Raw genomic sequence first — 24,987 nt, 5'->3', positions numbered from 1 at the left:
TCCGCTTTAAGTACCATTAAATTCGTATTCGTTTTAATGAGCTCTCAACATGATGCTGCCCGACTGTGCGCCAGCTCCCAATGACTACTTGAGCCGCAGCGCCCGCCCGTCCGACCGCTCTTGTCTTTAGCTTGTCTTGTCTTTATTTTAATGACATTCGATTCGTGTTTATCCTGCAGCAAGACAGGCATGCTGTTATCCTAAGCTTAAGCAACAACAGAAGCAACAGCAGCAGGAGCAGGGGCAGCAACTTGAGAATTTATTTTGGCATTGATGTTTGTTTGCGGTCGTTTGTTAGAATCGCTTGCTGGCCAACAGACAGTGAAATCTGCTTAAGTTGGCTCACCTGCTGCATGCTGCATGCTGTTCTAGCAAATCGATTCATTATCAGCTCTCGCTTGTTAACCACAAAAGGTTTGGCCCCTGCCGCTGCCGCTGCCGAAACTATTTAATTTTCTTGCTTTCGAACATTGCGCATACGCCACGTTACACATAATTACTTTCTTGCCAAAATGAAAAGCTGCTCCCGCTGCTGCTCCTGTTGCTGCGGTTTCTTTTGTTTCTGCTATAATAAATAATTCAAAGCGCATATGGTACAAAAATAGAGATGAACGCGTCTCGGATTCATGCAGCACGCCAAGGCACGAACACGAACTAAATTTGGTCAACACGCACGCATGAGGCCGGACAGGCTAACTAAATTCCTCCACCGACTCAGTGATTTCCCACCACTATCTCTCTACCCTGTCTATTTAATATAATTTAATTTAACCTAATTACATTATAACGTACTCACCTGTAAATTCACACGCATGCTTGTTTTTATCGTCATCAATCAGTTGGCGGGAATCGAACCTTTATATTAACACATCACTGAAAGAAGAAAAAAAAGAAGAGATATAGTTTGGGTTTAAAAAAGCAGCTTACTAGCTAAATATTTTTTGAATGACGTAGTAAAGAGACATTTTTAATACTCAGGCCTCGTCGTGGCACTGATAACATAATCTCTTTCAAAGTTCTTTGAAACTTGAGTTTGAGACGGACAAAATCTTAAATCAGGATATTGTTGCCAGACTTAGATGCCAAATTGATCTAGAGGCCAAACCATGAACGAAGAGCCAAGCCTTGTGGAAATCGGATGAGATTTGACCGAGTTATGGGAAATTTTAACTGATGTATATTTAGGATAATAGCGTGTATATCCAGGCCTTGCCTGGAACACGTATTCAATAAGTCGGTCAGTCAGTCAGTACAAATAGTTTTATATATATATATACACATTTCTACTTACATATTTACACGTATCAAATACATTCAAATACATACACACTAACATGCATTCATAAAATTGTAATCCAATAAGGCATAGTTATGTTCATAATACATACCAGTTTTCTCAATGGCCACATTTGAAATTGATTCCACCTCCTCCAAAATTAAAGCCGTTACGCCTCCTTTAACTCAGGCCGCCAAACTACTCCTTTTCTCAAGCCACCGTCTGCCCAATTGTTAAAGCAGCATCCTGATAGCTGAGGCGGCCGTCTCCTCTATGTTGATGCCATCGTCTCCAATATTAAAGCTGCCGTTTCCTCATAGCCTCCTCAATAGTAGAAGCCGTCTCCTTCTCATAACTGAGGCAACCGCGTCCTCTATAGTTGAAGTCGCCGTCTTCTTCTATATAAAGCTGCCGTCTCCCTCCACAGTCGAAGTCGGCTCCTCCACAGTTGAAGCCGCCTCCTCCACAGTTGAAGCAGCCTCCTCCTATATAGAAGCCGTCGCCTTTTCTTGAGACCTACATGAATTTATGAGAATCGAGTAGTAGGGCATTAGCTAAGAATACATTTTTTTTAAATTTTCAACCAAATTGTGGTAAACACATACAAATGTACACACACATACATACATATATACATAGCCACATGCGTACATTCATACGTACATACGCATATACTTACGTACATACATAGAAACATACATAATAACATACATACAAACACATACTTTCAAACATACATACAGACATACAAACATACATAATAACATACATATAAACACATACTTTCAAACATACATATATACATACAAACATATATACATTAGACCATACATACATACATATTATAACACATACATAAATATATACATTCAAACATGCATACATACATACATACATACAAACACACATACATACAAACATACATACATACAAACGCATATACACACATGCATACACACATACATGCAAACATACACACACACACACGCACACACACACACACACACACACACACACATGCACACACACACACACGCACACACACACACACATGCACACACACACACACACACACACACACACACACACACACACACATGCACACACACACACACACACACGCACACACATGCACACACACACACATGCACACACACACACACACACACACACACACACACATGCACACACACACACACGCACACACACACACACATGCACACACACAAACACACACACACACAACCACATGCACACACACACACACACACACATACAGACACACATACATACATACATACATATATGCATGTATATATACATACATACATACACACAAATATGCATACATATTAACTTATAGCGAGTTTTCGTCGGCTTTGCCGGATCTAGTTCACGTGCGTGGAAAATTTAAATCTACCCGTACTATCTTGAACTCCATGCCTTAAGTTAATATTTGATGAGATATTCAAAACTAAGTTTCAGATCAATTAAAAAGTATTAAGGCCAATAATAAACATTCGTTCATGTAGCCTTTGACTTGCGTTGCGTCCATCCAAGATGGATAGTGCTAAAATTATGTTTTATAAAACTATTTGCACAAATATATTTAGCAATGAGTGCAAAGCCGATCCACTAAATTTTTATAGATGCGGTTGCTAAAATCGCTGAAACACGTTTGCGTTAAGTTTTAAAAACGATTTAGTCCAATCGAACGCAAATCAGAAATTCGCTCAATCAACTTTGGACCCGACCCACGTTTATCATCAAGAAGAAAGCGTAATACGCGCTCATCTCCAAGCAAATGCACAAATTGTGGCAGCAACAAAGCTGCTAAGATGCCAAAAACAAGTGCAACAGCAACAATAACATGCCACTTTCGGTTATAAGTTGTTAACGCAAAGGATTTTGTTTCGCTAGAATCGGGCGTGGGATGTTAAGTAGATCTGAGGTTTATATATGTATGTCTATTAGTGCGAGTGGAAGCAATTATTTGAGCGCCAACTTTGAGAGTTTCTGTGGAAGCCAAGAGTTTCTATGCTGTTGCATTTGTTGGGCTTTGGCTTACATTATCTCATTGCGTTTTCACGTTTTCACGTTTTCAGTTGCCATTAGTGGGCGAATATAAATGCTGGCAAGAGCTGCAAAAGTTTTTAAGCTCTGCTTTTTGTAGTTTACTGGCTTAGTTCTTGCCTCGTGTTGTTGCTAATGGTTACCTGCTGCTCCGCCCACGTACCAAATGGATTAGTCAACCAATGGTAAGTGGCTGCGTTTCTTTTTTTTTTTTATTTTATGGCAAAGTGACTTTTTGCTGGTCTAAAAGATAATACCACGTACTGCTCGTGTATTTTCTATTCAAAGTGTGCCATTAAAGTAAGCTTAAACACTTTAACATGCATGTCAAATTAGATTGTATTTTGCTTTGCACTTTACAAGCTTTTGTTTATATATTAAAGGCTCCCACGATTTTATATGACTCTTTTTTAAAAGTTAGCAGTTACTTTAACATGCATGTCAATTTGAAATGTGCGTTAATTTGCAGTTTAGCGATAAGCAATTTTTTTTTAATTACTTCTGTGTGTTTTTACAGCTTTAATTAAATATTTATACAAAAGTCAGCTTTTTTGTAGCAACTGTAAATAAGTTGAGCTCTTCCAAGCGCTTTTCACAAGCCTTTTAGCTTTTAACGCCCTTTTTTTTTTTTGAACAGATTGTCGCATCAAATCAGTCTGACTGTGAATGGACACCCAAGGCGCGCGCCATACTTAGCAAATTAAATAAACAGCTATTTGCCATGCATATAGCAAAATGTGCAATTACATTACATGCATGTTTACACCAACATCACACACACACACTCACACACACTCGACCACACACACATGCAGACTGTGTTATGGCCAAGTGACAGACGACATTTGCAGTCAACGTACGTCGAATTTCCATAACACATCATTTGAAGCAGCCGACGCGATGCTTCGTACAATTTATCATATATGTTGACATGGCAACTGTCATGGCTTCAGGTGCCGATGCCTGTCCGTCAGCCATATAGTCTGACAGGCTGACAGGGCGGGCAGTATGAAGGGCAGCAGCAGCAACAGCAGCAGAAGGACATCGAAAGGCTGCAGCATTATGTGGCATTTTGTATTACGGCTTACGGTTTACTTGCCACTTGTCACTTGTCATGCCGCTTTATTTGCCACATTGCAAGTTTTTGGCCGCTTCTTGTTCGCCAGTTGCCAGTCCCTTGGCACTTGCAACATTTTGTTATTGTTTTTGTTTTCAATGCTCTGTTGACAAAGTGTTCAAGGGTATATTAGTTGTTAGGTAGTTTAAAGTTGAAAGTCGTGTGGTAAATGTCAGTGTTCGACTACGCCCACATTGTAAGATCGGCTCAAAAAATTGTCAAAAAACGATATCATAACGAAAGTCAAAGTCAAAATTGTACTTTTTTATGTCTCCACCCATTCCCAATCAAAATTGAAAAATAGTCATTTTAAAATATTAGGCTTCAAAAATTTCATATAGATCGGACTATACGCTCCGAAGTTAATCAAGCATGCATTTCTTTTGGTGTGGGTCTTAGGTAAGAAGAATGTAGCTATATACAGGGTATCTCCCAACCGTTAACCACCGACTAAAACAGTTTTGCTTTTTGTTTTTGCTATTGCTGTTCATCAACTGTTTGTCGCTTCAACTGGCAGGCGGGCGGTCGCTCAAGACGACACTTAATTATGTTTTGCGTTTGCAGCGGCAGGACCAAGTTTCTCCAAGTGCAAGAAAAATTGCTGGAAAATGTCAAAATGATTTCCGCCCGTTGTTCAAAGCTGGGCATCATAAATTATTGAAATTGCCCGTCTGTCATAGCCATAGTTGCCTGTTTCACTCTATTGTGTTTGAGTTTTCTGCAATGCTTAAGCTTTATTTCTCTTTTATGTTTTTCTTTTTGTTTTTCTTTCTTTCTCTTTTTTTTTTTTTGCAATTTAATTTGGCAGCAGGTGCGACACGGCGACCCCGTCTTTAACAGAACTAAGCAGCGCAGTCAAGTCAGAAAAACTTTTCCACTTACTTTTCCCAGGCAGAGCGAAAAACAAAAAAAAAAAAACATGAAAAAAAAAACCGAAAAACATTTCTCTTCTTTTACTTTTTTATGCTCTGCTGTGCTATCCACTGCGGTTGCAGCTAAACTATTTGCCAGTGTATTGTGTGGAAGTTGGGTTTGCTGGGGGTCATGGCTGCTATAAAATTTATTTTGTTTTCGCATAACTTGCAAGTGTTTTTTCACCTGCTCTGCGCTCGCTCTCTGCGTTTGTCTGTGTGTGTGTGTGTGTGTGTGTGTGTGTGTGTGTGTGTGTGTGTGTGTGTGTGTGTGTGTGTGTGTGTGTGTGTGTGTGTGTGTGCCTGCCACTCAATAAATAACTAGCGAAAATAAACCCCACCTCAACTGCAAAAACTTGGTATAGTCTTCGGAATGCTTTCCACTGATGCTGGCAGCAAGTCGCGTTTACATGACAATTTGACAGCTGCTTTTTTGATGAGGTTCACAAAGTTCTAGACAAAGCAACTTTTAACTAAAGCACATCATATGAAGTTTTCCAACGAATTATTTTTAGTTAGTTGCAACGTAATGCCTAATGAAAATAAAAATAAAATAACTCTGCTAACTATAAACAAATATTTGTTCGCTTATGCAAAATATTGGGAAATGTATAATACGTGGAAGATTGATTAGCATCAAATGCAAAGTCGATCAAGCTGTCCTCAAGAAACTTTGCATAAGTACGTCATTTTGTTGCAGGCCAGATCGGATCTCAATATCATTTAGATGCAATGGTAAAAGCAAAAATTTAATTAAAGTATATTACTGAAAATTTGGTTTTATTAAAAAACTTCAATTTTTTACCTATTGTTCCGAGTTGTGCGAACTATATGTTTGACAATTTCTATGTAGATGGAATTTTTTTTTTTATTTATAACAAAAGTTTTTATTCAAAAGCTCTCTTTGGGTCTATGATTCGTTCGACTTTCACATATTTGTGTCTAACTGCAGCAAAAAGTCATATCGTGCAAAGTTGTTTGGGGACTAGACAGCCTAAGAGTAAAAACTATTTCGGTAAAAAAATATATACAGACTGCACTGTGGCTGATTAAGAATTTTGAAAGCTCCGTAGAAACAGAGCAGCGTCTTTCAATGCGTTACATTTTTCGTGAACCTCAGCAAGGGTATCAAAAAATTCACACCGAATATTAAAAAAAAAGAAGGGCAAATGCAAACGCAAATAAAACGCAGTGTGGCGAACTCTAAACATTGAACAATTTAACATGAAACTATGCAAATCGATCTCTTAAATAATTTGGAATAGATTTTTTTTCAATTATCCGAGCGGACGCTGATCACTTCAGCTGCTTATCATCATGACGCTTGTTGATCTTGAGTCCATCGCCAATGTCTAAACGGTTGCGATTCTGTTCGTTGCGGCTGCGTCGAAGACGCTTCAGCTCCAATTCGACAAGCTGCTGATCGCGACGATTCCGCTCACGGTCACGGTCGCGATCGCGATCACGATCGCGATCACGTTCACGATCCTTTTGCTGCTGATGCAAGTGACTCCAATCGTACACATGATCAAAATGATGATTGAGCGTGCGGAAAAGTAAACGAAATAGCTGGCGTAGATAGACATAGTCGGGCTCATCCTGGAAGCGCAGATTGCGTGTATATTTCATGAACAGTGCAAATTCAACGGGCCACGATTTGCATATCTCATCGATGCACATGCTCCGCTTCATCTCAAGTATTTTCTCATATTTCTGTTGCTTATTGGGCGCCACAATGCCCTGCCAGGGCAGCTTGCCCATGTTGAAGTACATGATGCAATAGCTGAGCGACTCCAAATCATCGCGACGGGACTGCTCTATGCCGCGCTGGGCATTGATCGAGGCATAGCGTGCGGTGCCTGTCAGATTGCGATCCTCGCGATAGGGTATATGCTGGCAGCGTTCCGGATCCTGATAGCGCTTGGCCAAACCGAAATCAATCATATACAGCTTATTGCAGTTCCTACCCAGACCCATCAGAAAGTTATCCGGCTTGACATCACGATGTATGAAGCTATGCTGATGCACGCACTCCAGTCGCATCAGCAGCTGATCGCTCAGCATGAGGACCGTCTTCAGCGAGAAGTGGCGCTTGCACATGTTGAACAGATCTTCCAGCGAGGGCCCCAGCAGCTCCATGACCAACGCATTAAAGCGCTTCTCGCTGCCGTAGTGCAGCAGGGCGGGCAGTCCGGCATGTGGCCCGATCTGTTCGTAGACCTTCGCCTCGTAGCGCAACAAAGGATATTTGACATCGATCGCCTCTATCTTGACGGCCACATCTTTGCCGTCCTGCGTGTTAATGCCCTGATAGATTTCACCAAACGATCCGCTGCCAATCGACTTGAGCAACCGATACTTGCCGCCGACAATGCGATTCTCTAGGGCCAGATTCGATAGGTTAACGCGACCAGATGGCACCGGTTTTGTAGCCATTGCAGATGATATTTTGTTCACTTCCACAGTCTGTGGTTTGTGGAAATATAAATTGTAAAAACTGTTCTACTGTTGCCCGGTCATTGATTGAGGCGATCAATTTTAAATAGTTGAGCACGGAATCCGTGATGGATACCTACTGGAAATGCTTGTTAAAAACGTTCTTTACTTAATAAATCTAAAAATCTAAATGAACAGAACGTGTGTATGTATATACATCTCAAATGCCTGCTTTATAAATTCTGAATCGTGAGCACGACAATTTCCACAGTCAACTATTATGCAAACCAGATTTTGTTTAGGGTCAACATCAAAAAATTAGTTCAAGTGTTTGCGAAAACGCAATCACAAGAAATTTAAATGCTTATTTTTAGCAAGCTCTTGTCAAAGTTCATGTTACAATTAACATGCTTCAAATAACAGGTAGTTAAAGTTGCGTGTGGTTTTGTTCATCCACTTCTCCTGTACACTTTATATATTAATATACATTTTTAAAAATTCTGGCAACCCTACATCGATATTCAAATGTCAACCGAAACAAACAATGCATAATATGTGCTCAATTTTGCAAGGTGGCATCACTTTGTATGTTAGTCGAAGCTGTAGAAATCGTATACATTAATGCGAGATGGCAACGCTGCAATTTTATCTTTCTGACAAATATTTATAAGGTAGCTGAGCTGACTGGTAAATCTGTATATGACTGTATATTACACACACGGTGAGAATACATATGCAATTTTGACGATATATCAAATTAATGAATACCTTAAAACAATTCGTATAATTTAAAAAGCTTTTGACATATTATTATGTATTTAGAAAATTATTTAATAATTGCGCTATTTGCTGTTAAGCTTCAATGCACCAACAAAACTGGGCTACAAAAAGCTGGGAGGGGGGATGACTGAAATTGAAGCGACAATAAAATAAATAATTAATGAGCAGACACAGGGAAAAAAAGCATTTATAAAGCCGCTTATGTGCTTTAATCATGAACATAGCCATGATGATGATAATAAAATTGATGCTGAGGCTGTTGTTGCTTTTATAGCTCTCTCTCTCTCTCACACTCTCACACTCTGTCTTTATTAAGTGCTGCAGCCGTTGCAGCAGGACAATGCCAACAAAGAACAAAGCTCCTTAACTTCTGCTGTGCGTGTGTGTGCGTGTGTACAGGTGCATTAAATGCTATTAAAAGCATTGCTGGCTGCCCCACCCTATGCCATCCGCCACCAGCTTCAACGTCCAAGCACCTTTCACTTGGCAACGTCCATTGTTAATAATTTTGAAACAAAAGGCCACACTAAAACAATAACTAAGCACGCAGTAAGTAGTAAGTAAGTAGATGACAATGCCATGGGCGGAGCTGAGGGCGGGGCATTGGGCGGTCAACTGGCCAAAGTCAGTTGCGTATACACACAAAAGTACTTTGGTCAAACCATAGAAATAGACATAAAAACAGAATGAGGGAAAAAAAAAACACAATAAAGTTCTCACACCGAGAGCATCTGAACAGAAGATACCCTGTACCCAGCCTCTATCTTCCGTAACAAATATGATCATAAGCAAACAATACTTAGGCCATAAAAAATGCATTTCAAGATATCTTCAAGCAAAAATCAGGAATAAGTACAATATTTATTAAATAACTCCAGAAGCAAAGTAGATTTCCAAGAACAGAATAACATGTACACGCACTATGATAAGCCTATTAATTGATTAATGAACGCAAAAGTTCATACGACTGGTCTGAAAATTGATGTTAAAGTTATTAAAAGAGTTATCCATACAATGGAAATCAAAATTTGGCATTCTAGCTGTGAGATATTGTATAGCTTTGTTATATTCCCATTTTACCCACATACTATGAGTGCAGGGTATTAAGGAAAAAAACAAATAAACAAACAAAAAGAAAATAGAAGTAACAGCAAAATAGAAGCAGCAGCTGAAGAAGAAAATGACGATGAGGCAGCAAATAAAATAAAACAAATATAATGAGATTTTGTGCGGCAGCCAAACGGGCCAAGCCAAACACAACCATTGCATACTTATCAGCGCGGGCAAGGCACGGAGGGCGCGCAGCAAAATGGCGGCTGCCGCTATCTCTTGCTGGCTGCGGGCGTGTGTGTGTGTGTGTGTGCGCGCACAACTAAATTTATTTTAGTTTTAACTATTTGCCCGGCACAAACGGCAAACGCGACAGCAGCTCTAAGTGTGTTTGTGTGTGTGGCATTAAGTATTTGACATTTACAAACAACAGAAAGCGACTCACAGACACACACACACACACACACACACACACACACATGTACGAACACACGAACACACATGCACATACTTATTTTCACTTTTCACAAGCACAAAGCAGTCGCGCACAAAGGATATTATAAATTACATACTCTGTTATTTTCCTTTTTATTTTCTCTACAGTTTTTTTCTCTGTTTTATTTTCATTGCCATTGGCAAAAAATAAGTTTTGCAGCCTTGTGCATGTGTGTGTGTGTGTGTGTGTCTATTGGTGTGTTGTTATCTTTGTTGTTGTTGTTTTTCACTAGTTTCAATTTGGTGTCGTCTAAGGCCCTTGTTATTGTAATTGTAGCAGTTTATGTTCTTTGCTATGCAAACTTAATTCCATTTCGCTGTTTATGTGCTTGAAGCCAAGTGCTTATGTACTTGTTAAACTTAAATATGGCCCAATACAGGGTGTTGTTCAATGTAAATTCACCATTCGTTTTGGCAGCAGCGAATTTGTATGCACATTGTTATGCAGGTCGTACATTGATTTTGGCTTTATTAAATCAAAATTGCTGCCTATTAGACATTGTTGAACATTGTATTTTGCATATACAGGGCAAGCGTAACAAAACTTTCAGTGCACAATAATATCTGACTACAGGGTGCTATATATAGTTTGTTTTATCTTTGCTATTTATATTACAGAATATTTGACTAGCTCTAAAGTTTGCCTTTTATTTCTTTACGTACAGGGTGCTTCGTACCAAAATTTAATTCTTGCTTTCATAAAGATATTAAACGATTAGCTTACAGCCTTTTGGATGCACCATAATTTTTTTTGAACAATTGTTTTTCACCCATTTTTCACCCTCTCACTCTTTACTTTCTTACAACAGCTAGGCTACTGTAAAAAACACCTTTTAGCCAACAATCAGTCCGTTTTTCAGTGGGATAATAAACCGTTTAATATAACGATTTAATAAGCCAAGCATTGGTTAATTATTTTAAGTAGTTTGAAGTCTAATCTCTCACTTTGACAGACTGTCAACTGTGGCACCCTGTTTATGGCAATCAAAGAAACAGCAGCAACAAAAACAACAAGCAGCAGGAGCAGGCAGCAGGCAGCAGGCGGCAGGAGCAGGCAGCAGCATCGTCAAGCACGAAAAAGTGGTCACCCCACACAGTCAAAAGTCTGCACGTCTGGACGCTTGGGATAAAGGGACGGACATTATTGCTGCTGTCGACGTCGCAGTCGCTGAGAGCGTCGCTGCTGCGGCTGGTGATGATGCTGCTGCTGCTGCTGCTGAGCTGCTGTTGCTGCTGCTGCTGGTAGCAGCGACTGTACCCAGCGTACTACGCAAACAACTCGTACACATACACAGCCACACACACACACACACACACACACACACACACACCAGCACAGAGCGCTAGTGAGAGGCAAAGTTTGTGTGTGACAGAGAAAGAGTGAGAGAGGTATATATGGGAGAGCAGAGAGCAGCATTTAATATGTATAGATGTACATATGGCGGCATATGGCAACATTCCACGCGCTCACGCAGCAGCAGCCGCAGCCGCAGCCGCGCAGCCTGCAGAGCTGGCAGCAGCGGCAAAAGTTTGAAGTTTCTGTTGACGTTGGCAGGCAGTAAAATTTCATACATTTTGGCAGCGCCACCCCAGGAACAAGGAGTAGTAACACCCCGTGATCTCCCTTTGCCCATGTCAGTAAATCTTTTTTTTTTTTGTCGGCGGGGTGGTTTGTGTGTGTGTCCCAGCCGCAGAAGCGGCAGCGGCAGTGGCAGCGGCAGCGGCAGCGGCTGCGATGTTGCCGGGACTATAAAAATGGATTTTTATTATGCTGCTGCCGCTGCCGCTGCTGCTGTTCTGCTGCTGCTGTGCTTCTTCTTCATATCCCTGTTTTTGTTATCTCTGTGGCAGAGTTTTACTCTCACCTTGGATGGAGGTAAAAGCAGAGATGCTGTTTGCCAACTTTCTCTCAGCCCGTCTATATATATATAATGGTTAGAATCGAAAGCGCTTTTTGCGCAAAGCTTTGAGCAAAAGTTAGGCCTGGCCATTGCAAAGCTTTTAGCTGCTGCGTGCAAGCGAGATAGCGCTATTTAGAAAGTTGCATTTGATTAAATAATTAAGGAAAATATGGCATACAAATAGCCAAGCTAATTTAAAGCTAGTTTCAATGCGGTCAGAGCGCAGCTGGGCTAGATTAACAGTTAAATGATGCATAGAAAGGAAGAGAGAGGGCAAGTATTATGCCTGAGACTAGCTAAGAGCATGTCCTTCAGAATGTCATATTTATACATGTGTAGCCGATTCTCAGGCTTACTACATCAAATTAAATTTTAAGCTGTTTTAAATTTTTGATCTATATTGAAATTAAAAGCAAGCAAACATTGAATTATCTGGGCAAATAACAAACAAAAAAAAAACTCACTCAATGAAAGCTTTTACCAGCAAAAGTAACTCAAAATCGAAAGCCGGCAGCAACAGTCTGCTCGCGTGTGTGAGTGTGTGTGTGCGCGCACTCAAATACACACACACACACACACACACACACACATATATATATATATATATATATTTATATACGCTGCTTATATATAAGCAACTATGTAATAAAAAGAGGCAGCAGCAGGCCAAGCCGGGAGCTTGGCAATGCCACCCCCAAAAACAGGACAGAACTGGGATTAAGTCGCTGCTGCGAGCAGCGCAGCTCATAGACGAGTGTGTCGGATGCTGTATGTACATACATATACACATGTGTATGTGTGTGAGTGTATTTTGTATTATTTTGTTGTTGCTTTTGCCATTTTGTACATAAATCACAAGCAGCTAACTGAGAGCTGAGAGCTGCCGCTGCTCCGGATGCTGCCGCTGCGCGCGAGTTTGCAGCTGCTGCGGCGACTGAGGCTGCGGCTGACGATGATGCTGCTGCTGCTGCTGTTACACTTGTGTGCGTGTGCCGCCATTTGGAATTTTTCGAAATTGGGGTTCGCTACAACAAACGCAATTCGTAGTAGACGTTTAGGCGTCAACTAGTGCGCTTGGTGCTGCGCTTACAAACGTAACCACGCTCAGCGATCCACGTTTGCCACGGCTACTAACTGATGCTGCTGCTGCTGCTGATGCTGCTGCTGATGCTGCTGCGGCTATACACACACATATACACGCGCACACAAACATACAGACAGACACTCACACTTGTAGTTGACAAATGGCAGGCAGGCAGGCAAAACGAAAGAAAGCAAAATCAGCACAACGCCAGAGACAACGCGACTCTCGACACTGGACCAAGCAAAAACTGCACACAAACTTCTGCCCTGGAGCTAACGTTAAGATAGAGGAGCTTGTAAGGCACAAAGCATGAGACCAGACAGAGCGACACACACACCCACACACACACACACACAGTCACACTCACACACACAACTCCATAAACTTGAAAACGACTCGGACCATAATCAATTATAATTAGATAACCAAAGTCGACAGCTACACAATTTTTTGCAAACAGCGAGCTGGAAAAATCCCAGATATAAATGAAAGAAAAGTAAATCGATCAAAAGTGAAACAGTGTGTAATAAAAAAAATTAAAAAAATAAAAATAAATGCCATAATAATTTTAAACATAAAAAGTGTTAACAACTAAAGCAGCAATCACTTAACAGAGCTTAAATAAATTAGTAAAATTTTAAATCAGAAAAAGAAATAATCAAAAACTTAACGAACGTTTCGTTGAAAGTGCGCGTCGTAACGCCAATTGGGTATGTACTTGATGTTGTAATGGAATATACTACGTCTACTATATGTCTGTCAAATTTTTGGTGTTGTCATTGATGTTGTTCTTGTTGTTGTTGTTGTTGTTCAATAAATATCATCAGCTTGATTGTTATAATAAATAATAATAATTAATGACAAGTTTATAAAGTGAGTATAAATTGTAATACATTTCAAAAAATATCTTATAGCATATAAATATATTAATAGAATATATATCTGACTAATTTTAAGTTGTATAACCTATGCCTCTCGATTTGATTTTAAATATAATTTAGGGTTTTGGAATATAAATAAATTTTTTTAATTTTTTTATATCATATTTTGAGCTACTCTTTTAAGTGAATATTATATAAAATCGTACAATAATTGAGAAATTGTTTTATAAATAATATAAGCTTTAATTTTAGAAAAATTAGAATTCATAATTTATTAATAAATATAATTTTAATTAATTAATTTTATAAATAATATATAATATATATATATATATAATATATCATAATTTCTTAATAATAATAAGATTATTATCGTGTGAACAACAAAAATGTTTACCCATTTTAGATTTGAAGGGAATAATATAATATATAATATAATAATATAAACTTATCTTTTGCTCACATAAAAAATATGCAAATATTTCCCACGTTTCAACTTAAAAAGTCTACAAAATTTGATACATATTCAGATCATAGTAAATTGATTGAATTATGAGCCTGGTATCAGTACCAGGCTCGAATATCTAGTCGACAAATTTTATAGCATTTGCTAGATTAAAAAAGCTTCAAGATTATATATCTTACTTAAATAAATAACTATATACATAAATTAAAATTAAATAAGTAACGAACAAAGACAATCTAGACATCTAATTAATTGATGGCTCGCTCTTTATAAAGAATTCGCTTGGGGCTTGCGAACATTTCGCAAACAATTCCCACTAATAAATAAGTTAGAGAGTTGCCTTTGGGCCTTTGGGTGAGCTACCAAATTTTGTAGGCCCTAAGCGTTGGTGTGTGGGTCTGTGTATGTCTGTGTATGTGTGTGCGTGGGCGTGTGGCTGACTACTACAACTACAATTACTCACACACAGGCAGACTCAGTGCTGACACTCATGAGTCTCTCTGGACAGCATCGGCATCGCCTGCTGTTGTATATGTGTCCGTGTCCGTGTCCATGTTCATGTGCCTGTGCCTGTGTTGGTTGATGGCGGGAGCCGTCGTAAAATCGAGTTCATCGTGAATTCGAAACGAGCGGCGAACCCTGCGAATCTCAAGCACAGACAAGGAGCAGGCAGGCGAGTGTCATGCGTCGTACGCGATGTCAAGGACCGCACCCAAAAATACTCGTAATATTTTTTTTCCCCCAATATTTTTTTTTAGTGCTAAGGCTGTGGCTAAGGTGCTGGAGGGGCGCAGAGGATGCTGTTAGATGATTTGTAGAAGCAGCTTTTGGGTGTGTACATATGCGAGCATTAATGGCAGGTTGTTGTCCTTGTTGTTGTTGTTGTTCGGTGCGCGGAAGGATATAACATTTTTGTGCTGCTCGTTTGTCCTTACCCAAGCTTTGCTGTACGGTGTGCAAATTTTGCATACAAAATATAAAAAATACAACTACGTGCTCTGCATAAAAAGCGTTGCAAATATTCTTTTCGACATTCAAGTTGGCTCTTTCTCTATCTCTTACGCTTGGCTGGCGTTGAAAATTTGCTTGCTGCCCTTTTTATTTACTTTTCTTTTAAATTTTTTTTTTACATTGAGTTTTTTCGCGTTGCTTTGGGCTTTGTTTGCAGGCAGCTTAATTTTTACTTTACTGATAAAGACATTTTCCATTGAAGTTTTTTGAAACTTGGAAGTTTGACGCAAGTAAATTGAGTTTGCGTCTTTAAGCTGAAAACTTAGCCACAAGTAAATTGAGTTGGGGTTTTTCTATTACAACAAAAGATATTCCCTACTGACGTATATGAGCTTTAGTAAAATGAAATTATATTTTATTATAAACAAATAATTAAATAAAATGTATAATTTGGGCTTATAGAATGCAGATAATAATATAATTGGTATATTATGGTATAGCATAGTATAAGATAGTTTGGTATAATATAGTAGAGTTAGTATAGAATAGAATAGTGGAGTGTTGGATAATATAGTAAAGTATAGCATAGTAATAAAAAGTATAGAATTGTAGAGTTTAGTAAAGTATGGGATAGTATAGTATAGTATTATAGTATAGTATATTATAGATAAGTATAGTATTGTATAGTTTAGTATATTATAGTATAGTATAGTATAGTATACTACAGTATAGTATATAACAGTTTTGTATAGTATAGGATAGTATACTAAAGTACAGTATAAAATGGTCCAATATATATTACAAGAAGAAAAAATATTATATAGAATAGAACAGTTGAGTTTATCGAATAGTTTACTAGAGAGTATAACTTGGAGTAAAGTTAACAGCATATAGAAAATTTTTAAAAAATATAATAAATCAAATATTTGGGCCTCAAACTTGAAGTTGTTTAGCCAACATTTAAGCGAAAAAAAATATATTTATATTTTAAAACTAGCAACTAGCAACTAACGAACAAGCTGTTTGTCTTAAAGTTTAAATCATTAAAAGTATATTCAACCTTAACAGTCTTAACTACTTTAATAACAGCAGCCAGCAGAAAATTGAAGAGCAGTTCTTTCCCTTCGTTTCTTTAACAGAAAATTAAACAAGCAAGCGACTGCAGTAGCCGTGACACCTAACGGAAGGACATTACCTCAGCTTCCTAGCTGCTTGGAAAGGGGGAAAAATCTATAAAAAAAAAAAAAAAAATAGAAGAGGTGCTACGACCTCTAACACTTTCATCTTCCTTGCGTGCAAACAAACTGTCGCTCGTTGTCCTTTCCTTTGCCTTGCCCTTTCTCTCTCGTTATCTCTATCCCTCTCGCTCCCTCACTCTCTCCGTGTCTCCCTCTCTCTCTCTCTCTCTGTCTCTCTCTGGTTAAGTCTGTGGCAATATGGCGAAGCGTGGAAACCATTGACATTAAAATCATGTTTAAGTGCTCATATGACAGCAATGCGACTGCAGAGCAACAACAACAGCAGCAGCTAATTGCCAGCCATTGAGACAGTTTTGCATTGGGGGATATACGAGACCGGGGTCTAGACTGCGAACAGGACACCATTTGCATGTCTGTGTCAACGTATGTCTGTGTGTGTGCATACATAAACGTCACAAGAGAACAGGCATAAAAATTTCTATGCCACAGCAGCAGTCAGCAAAACAAAACAAAATAAGCTCAAGCAATATGAGTGCACTGAGGAAAAGTATATTGCATTTGTAATATGATAAGATGTTCTATAGAACGGCCAGTTGTGAAAATTCGTGGTTGAGATATTTATTTCCAGATTGAAGATCGTAGACACCACAGTTGAGGATTTGTCATTTATATCGATATATTTAATAATGTATAAAATATAGACGTAGAGGCTCTTAGAAAAGTCATTTACGCACAAGTTGTCCTTGTTTAAGCCTAAGATTGAAACAATCTATTTATCAGAATATAGAGCGGTTTAAGAATCCAAATTGAAAGATACTTAAATAATAAATAAATAATAAGATACCCTGCAGCCATTTGCCTTATGTATATGATATAGTAGCCAGATGTTCAAAAGGTTTCGCTCATATATAAAGAGCTTGTTAGTACTTGGATATGCCAAGATTTAGTTAGGATATCTCGAAAAGCAAGAATGTTATAATTTGAGCGATTCTTCCCAATACATCTTTATGTTATAGTAGTCCGAGCCCGGAAAGAAATGGCCCAATTGAGACGGCTTTTGATGCTGATCAATATCTCCCACTTCTGCTAAAGAAAAGGCTTGAAATATAGAGACCTTTAACGTTCCTAAATAGTTCGCGAATTAAATTTATTTACATTTTCGTTGGCTAAGTTTTTTTCGCAGTGTATTTTTACTCGGGGTTTGTTTTTTGCATATGCCTTATGCACACTATGACTTTGATTCTGGCTGCCTGCCACAAATTTATGATGTGACGCGTCATTTGCCCAGTCGAGATACTTTAAGCTAGATATATGCGAGATGCATATTATTTTTATAGCTCAGTGTATGATGTGTTTGACTGTGTGTGTGTGCGAATGCATGCTCAGTGAAGCGTTGGGTATCTGACAATCGATTAAAAGGCGACTGACACGAGCATTTTAAATAGCAACAGCTAAAATCAATAGCTGTGAGCAGCCGCTTGGGCTCTCAGCTGTTATTTCAGTTTAGATTTTTTTTTTTTTGGCATGAGCCAAGACCCAGTTGACAGCTGCCGAGTTGATGCAATTTTCATGAACGGCTCTGTGAAACGTTTCCTGGCATTTTCCTATTGTTATTGTGTCCTTTTGGGGCGCCAATTCGCTCTACCCAAAAAGGGAAAAGTGAAAAAATCTCGGTCCAATGCAGCCGCCTATGTTGGTCGGGCGCAAATGTGTGTCACGGGCCACGAGCTGCTGGGCTGACGAACTGGCAGTCTGACGGTCTGTACTCGTCCTTCTTTAGGGGCCTCTATTCAATTGGCAGTTGTTGTCAGTTTGTTGGCTGTTCGTTCGATCAGCTGCTGTCGCTGCTGACAACAATGCGCATTATACCTTTGTTTTGCTGCCTCCGCCCCGCAATACTCTCCGCACATCTGACTTTACTGACTCGCTCTAGTGTGCACATTTTCCAGATGCGCTCTGATTTGTGTGTTGTGTGTTCTTACTATTGATCGAAAAACAGCAGTTGTCGTCCATAATTTAATATATGTACTTAGCTGCCTTTATAGTTTAATCGGCTGTATTAAACTTATAGTTCTCCATATTCAAAAGATTATATATAACAATCTGGCATACAAATTTATTTATTGGCTGGCCCTAGATGCTGGGTATCTTGTATTTTGAACATAGAAGCTAGATTTTGTTGGGCTTCAAACTTATTTCTATTTATCCAATATATTTGGATACTAAAATTAAAGGATATCTTCGGCAAGTCGATGATTGAACTAGCCTTGTAAAGATTTTTATTTATAAACAACTAACTTGATTATGATTGATATACTAATATTATGACTAGAAGTAGCAACAATAATATTATAGTAGAATAATTTAAAAGATTTTCATCTTATATATTCATTAACATAACAAAAAACGAACCGTTTTTTGTAACCTTATATAACAATTATGCCTATCTGCACTGAACAATCGCCATAAAATTACAAAGGAACATAAAAGAAACTATAGAATAACTGTTGAAGTTGAAGAAACCATCAAGATCTTAAAGTCTATGGATGACATGCAGCATTTGATGTTGACGAACCGTTGGTGCAGTTCAGCTGCTGGGCCGAGGCCAGGACACCCTCTCATCCTGCGGCGTGTGGAGGGTATAAAATCAGAGTTCCATTGATAAAAACGCGCGCACATAAACAGGATATAAAAATGCATTTGCAACGCCATAAACGCCAGCAACAATAAAGGCAAAGGGGACACATACCACATACACACACACACACACGCGCATAATCATAAAATCAGCAAGGATAACAATAACTAGGAGCAGCGGGCGCTCTCGTTGCGTATGTCCTAAGCCAATGCATGTTTGAATCAAATTTTACTTCTCTTCTAATTTTTTTTTTTTTTTGGCAAGCAGCTGCCCGGCCGCATAGCCCAAAGCCTAAGCCAAATGAGCCCAAAAACCGGATTTCGGCTCTGGGCGAGGGAGAGCGTTGCCGCTGCTGATCCTGTTACCGTGCGCCGAGATCAACCCCTAAAAGGTGGGATCGCGACTATTTAAGGTTCTGCCCGGGCTGAGAGTTTTGTAGCGTTGCGCGTTCAACAATTCGAACAGTACGATCGCGGCGCTGGCAACGAACGGAGCTCCCCGCAAAAGGACCAACACGTAAATTGTGCCACAACAAAACAAAAATAAAAATAAAATAAAAATGTTCCCAAGTGCTGCTTGAAACCGGTTCGATTCGGCGACGCATTAATGTGGCCTGGGTCAATGGCTTAGCTGGGGCCTCGTATGCCCGAAAAGCCTTTAATTGCGAAGGACATTCGCCTTTTGAGTGCGCTGCGTGCGATCATCAGCTGTTTTTGCATCTCATTACGCAAGTTCCGGTTTGGTGTTTTTGATGTCCTGCCAACATTCAGGACAACATTCGTGAGTGCCGTCGTTTGGTACGTTTTTCTCCTGGTATCCACTGTAGGCCTCTATGAATTTTGACCATAAGGCACGCGGTGAATGCCAAGAGCGAACGAAACTCTACAATTAACAAAAATAACAAACGACCTGACAAAAAGTGTCCTTAAGTGCAGAATCAGTTCAAGCTGAAAGTTCTTAAAGAAAACACTAGGAAAGCTAATCATTTGAGATGTGAAGAATTTGCTTAACAAACTACCAGGATTTATGTTCACGTTAGGATATCTACAATATCTGAACGAAAGCTAAAATTATTGGGTAAGTAAATCTGTTAAACGATAAATTTTGAAACGTGAAGAGCTAACGGTGAATTTTACGAACAATTCGCAACGTTTTTAATAGTAAGAAACTCTTCAAAAAGAAATCAAAATTCAAATAGTTTAATTAAAATTTCATAGGCTCTACTTCGATATATTTTAAAAAATAAGGAAAAAATACAGAGGAAAATAAAGAGCATTATTCTAAGCGACTTGAGAGAGGGTGAAAGAGCGACAGAGAGAGAGAGAGAGAGAGAGAAATAGAATATGACAGCGCAGAAGAGAAAGAGAGATGGATGCTTTATAGACGAGATACTGAAATATTCAGAATATTTCGTAATCGTATCGTACGATGGGTCAAAACGCTGCAAGAGCTGAGGTGCTTGGCAGGAAGAAGCATCTAATAAATATATGTCCCTCATAAAAGCTTATGCGGTACAAAAATGCTAAAAGATTTATCGGCGTCTCACATACGAAATGAAAAGATTATCAGGCCAAAAATAATATCAAAGAATATAGAACTTTGGCTTGGCAAAGCTTTATGTCTACAAATTGTTGCCTCTCTATTAGATTCCTTAATACACAACGACCAAAATATACATACAATACACCCGAAGATAGGAACTGGGACACTGTTGTCCGAATAGCTGCGTCGGTAAAAAACCATATCTCCCAAGGATTTATGGCTCTTAAATAAAAATTATGCGCTCCGAGTTTCTAAAGTGCAACTTTTGCATATTAAAATCTCGTCCATGCGACAGCCGCTAAGCTTATTAAATCAGCCAGGGAAGACTATCTAAAATATGCCAATAAGCTGTAAAAAGCTGGGGAGGAGAAAGACGAAGATTAAAATTTCTTTAGCGGAAATTAATTTAACGTCAGCTACATGGAAAGCCCTTGCACAAATATGCATTAGCCGGGGCTTAGTGCAGCTGCCGAGGACGACAGCCACGAAGGACATAGCGCAGCATAAGATGGTGGATAAGGATGTGCGCTAGGCCAACGGAAGCGGAAATGCGCCACCTCACAAGCAGGCATCCAAGTTGACAAAGGCAAATTTTATACTCGTTATCACAAAATGAAGACAACACAAAGTGACTCTGTGGAAAATTGCACGAAACGCATTTGACATCAAAGTGCAGTTAGAAAGGCATAAGAAAAGCACCAAAGAAAAGAAGAAAAGAGAGAAGAATTGTAAAATGCAAAGGTATTTGCCCAGAATTTAATATACCAAATATTTTAACAAGGCTGACAGGCAGAAACCGCTCCTAAAATCTCAAAGTCCCAGAGCCGACAAAGTCCCAGAAAATATGCAGCAAAAAGAATGTAGAGAGAGTTGTACGCATAACAAAATTGAGTGTTGACTGGAATATACCCTACACTGGAATACTAATAATAATGAAATATTATTTAATCTCCTGATATATTCACAAATTCTTAAGAAAAATTATGATTGGTTATCGGTTAAATTATTATAACATATAAATATCAATAATATTTTTATCAATAAATATTTTATGTTTCATTATCATCATTAAATTATTATATTTTATAGATATACATTTCTAGAAAATACATTTTCCTCTATTAACCTCTATTAACGGTCAACTTAAAAGATAAGTTACAAAATGTAAACCAACTTTCGAAGTTATTAATACATCATCTGTTTGAACCAATCTTCGGGTACAAACTATCAATCAAATTTATAAAGTGATGGATATGCAAAAAAATTACATGGATTTGAACCTGCAACCCAAATTTACTGCCCTATTAAGGAAGTAATTCACCTGTTTGAGCTTCTCACCAGGCACATATAATCAGTCCACTTTGAAAAGTTCTGGAAATACCGAAAATTACATCGATTGCATGGATATATAAAATATTGACTCATCACGCGTAACAACTGCTTGTAGCACGTTTGCGGGGTATATTAAATGTAAAATAGAATGTTCGTGCACTTTGTTAGAAGTGCTGGGATTTCATTGCGACACATGAGCCGAGACGCGTGCGAAAGCGTGGGTGAGCCCGGAGGGCAGCTTTAGTTTAGCCCAACACTACATGCACATAGATGTACGTAGATAAAGATATGAGTGTGTGTGCGTGTGTGTGTGTGCGCGCACCCATGCAATTTGTTCACTTCTGTATCGTTCTTTTTTTTTGCGCTTTTCTACGCGCTTCTCACAGCGCCCAGGGCATGGGTCCGCTTTGGCATGCAAATTTGTTTGCATGAAAATGAAGGCAGTTGCGCGAGCAGGGCAGCCCACTGCGCCCCGCACCTTGGCCGACTAGCTCACACACACACACACACTTATATCTTTATGTACACACACATATAAACACACATGGGACATTGGGGCGTATGCGTTTCATTTCGCATATGCATAAAATATACCGCGTGGGGCTTTGGGTTTTCTTTTCTTTTTATTTTTCCTTGAAGCGCCTCAAGGCACAGTCACAGGCATTGCTTGTTACACACACACACAACCTGACACACACAGGGTGACTCGGTTAGGATTTTGGCAGCAATAAGCGCAAAACTTAATAACAGTTCAATGCAGATTACTGGGCAAATCCTTGTGGGCATGCGATGAGCGAAGCAATTGCCACAATGTTTGCCTTCTTCTTATGCAAATTTCTTTCCCAACTCTCTCCCTCTCTCTCTCTCTCTCTCTCTATTGCTGAAGTACTTGTGGCTGCCACATCCTTTGCATATTTATGTGTATCTGTCCGGCTGTATGTGTGTGTGTGAGTGTGTGCGTGCGTGTGGTTACTGTCAGGCAGCAACAACATTTTGATTGGCATTTGCATAAGCAGTTCAATGCATTTGCATGTGGTTTGGGCTGCCTTTCAGCATACTTTTTTAGCGCTTTGGTTGAGACCCAGCCCCAAGCCCCGAAGTGGGGAGTCAAGCATATGTGCAGCTGTGTTTGCCTAGCTATATGTGCATATATATATGTATATGTGTATATATAGATATATGCACTGAATATGGCTATATTCAGGCACATGCTGCAGTTTATATAGCTATTGCCGTTTATGAATGTGGCCGCTATTCTGGCGAGGTCATTCGATTTGCTCATGCATGAAAATGTTCGCATTGCACTCATAAAAGCGGAAATTGAAAATATATAAATCTTACACAAACACACACACACTCACACATACGTGTGCGCATACACATTCAGCTGGCAATAGGATATTGCATTTTGAGCGGCTGCCAGTTGCAGGACATCAAAGTGCGGCCATTGTAGCATACTGCCTGCAAAAAGTATGCATCTCTGCCCTGTATATGCTTCTAATTATTCGCCTGATAGAGTTGAACATGGTTAAATACGATAATCATCATACAAAAGGATGATTATTATCCTTGCGTAATAAATAATTAGTGTTAAAAGCATAATTGATTTCTTCATATTGAGCGATTAATTAATCGTCTAGCAAAATAGGTTTTCGAGAACAATTATCAAATATGATTTGTGTTCGGATAAGGTTTTTGCCCTTGAAATTATTTGAATTTGATTATGAATGAGGGAATGTATATAGAGATTAAGATAAGTATAAGAATATTAAAAGTGATAATATTAAATGCAGTAATTTTCACTTGTTTATCTATATCAACATTGAACTTGAAAGGCTCAAAATAATACGAAATGCGCGTGTGCTCTTCTTTTACTGCGCTGACAGAATAGTGAAACACGGACTTTGCCTTTGGCATTTTTGAATTATAATGTTACATTTCTTTTTAACACATATTTCACATTCCCATCCTCGGTTCTGCTTTGTGCAATATTCGCAAATGTTTTACAGAAAAGAATGTAAAATCGGATTTACTTCATACTGATTTTACTGAGGAGCCTTTTTTAGTTTGCCTCATTATCAAGTGCTTGCTCTCTCGAGAGAGTATAAGTTTTCTAATTCCGCTTTGTGTGGCATTCTTAAATGTTTTTCTATTTACTACTATAACTGTTTAGCTACAAGATCTTTTTATCTATTCTCTATGTAGGAAGTAATTATATGAATATGTAAGAATTGCTATATGAATGATGTCAAAAAGCTGCTTGGCTCTTGACTTATCCTCGAAGATAAGATTAAGGAACATAAAAAGGAATTGAAGAGCAAATTTATGCTCAATTTAATGTACAAAACGGCAAAGCCGCCGAGGCAAGTGCGTACGCAATCTATTTGAGTGATAAGCGGGAGATGGTGAAAGCGCAAAAGAAGACTTAGATAGCATTAAGCATATACACGGACATAAATCCCCGAGTGTTCAGCTAAATGTGCCCGAAAGTGATGAACATGAACAAGCGGCAAGCAGAGAGTTTTTCCCATTTTCCGTTTTCGCTGTAATAAATCTGTGCATGCAATGAAATGTAACACGAGATATTGAATTCGATGCTGTATAAAGGCGATGGGGCACGGGCCACGGGGCAAGCGGCACAGTGTCGGGGTTAGGCCAAACCAGGCCAGTGTTTGGTGTGTGATAAAGAAAAGTGGCAGCAAATGCGGAAGAATAATGCGACAGCACGAACAACAGACGGCCTGCCAGGCAGCTGGGTGGTGGTGAGGAGGGCTGCCACAGATGCCAAGGGGCTGCTGCATTACAATGGCAAAAAATGTAGGCTGGCAGAGAAACAGAGCTAGAGAGAGATACAG

General features: G+C 39.0%; 1 protein-coding gene and 2 long non-coding RNA genes across 4 annotated transcripts in view; 1 reads left to right on the top strand and 2 right to left on the bottom strand.

Annotated features, from left to right (window-relative positions):
• LOC26531518 (uncharacterized) overlaps positions 1–24,987 on the bottom strand; it is an 81,888-nt gene that overhangs the window by 6,771 nt on the left and 50,130 nt on the right. The window contains exons 4-5 of the long non-coding RNA XR_004304567.2: positions 1,389–1,792; positions 797–873 (exon numbers count right to left, since the gene is read on the bottom strand). This is a non-coding gene — a long non-coding RNA (uncharacterized lncRNA). The remainder of the gene's footprint in view (positions 1–796; positions 874–1,388; positions 1,793–24,987) is intronic.
• Positions 4,653–5,214, top strand: LOC26531667 (uncharacterized). 2 transcript variants are annotated; one of them, XR_001450220.3, is made up of 2 exons: positions 4,653–4,865; positions 4,984–5,214. It is a non-coding gene; the product is annotated as an uncharacterized lncRNA (long non-coding RNA). The 2 variants fall into 2 exon arrangements; XR_001450221.3 differs by having other exon boundaries at positions 4,926–5,214.
• Positions 6,304–8,037, bottom strand: LOC6625933 (casein kinase I). Its single transcript, XM_002048865.4, has one exon. It carries the CDS (start codon positions 7,811–7,813, stop codon positions 6,674–6,676), a length of 1,140 nt encoding a protein of 379 aa, XP_002048901.1. The 5' UTR covers positions 7,814–8,037; the 3' UTR covers positions 6,304–6,673.

Source organism: Drosophila virilis, chromosome 4, assembly GCF_030788295.1.
Source record: "Drosophila virilis strain 15010-1051.87 chromosome 4, Dvir_AGI_RSII-ME, whole genome shotgun sequence".
Lineage (NCBI taxonomy): Eukaryota > Metazoa > Arthropoda > Insecta > Diptera > Drosophilidae > Drosophila > Drosophila virilis.
This window is presented reverse-complemented; position numbering and strand designations above follow the sequence as displayed.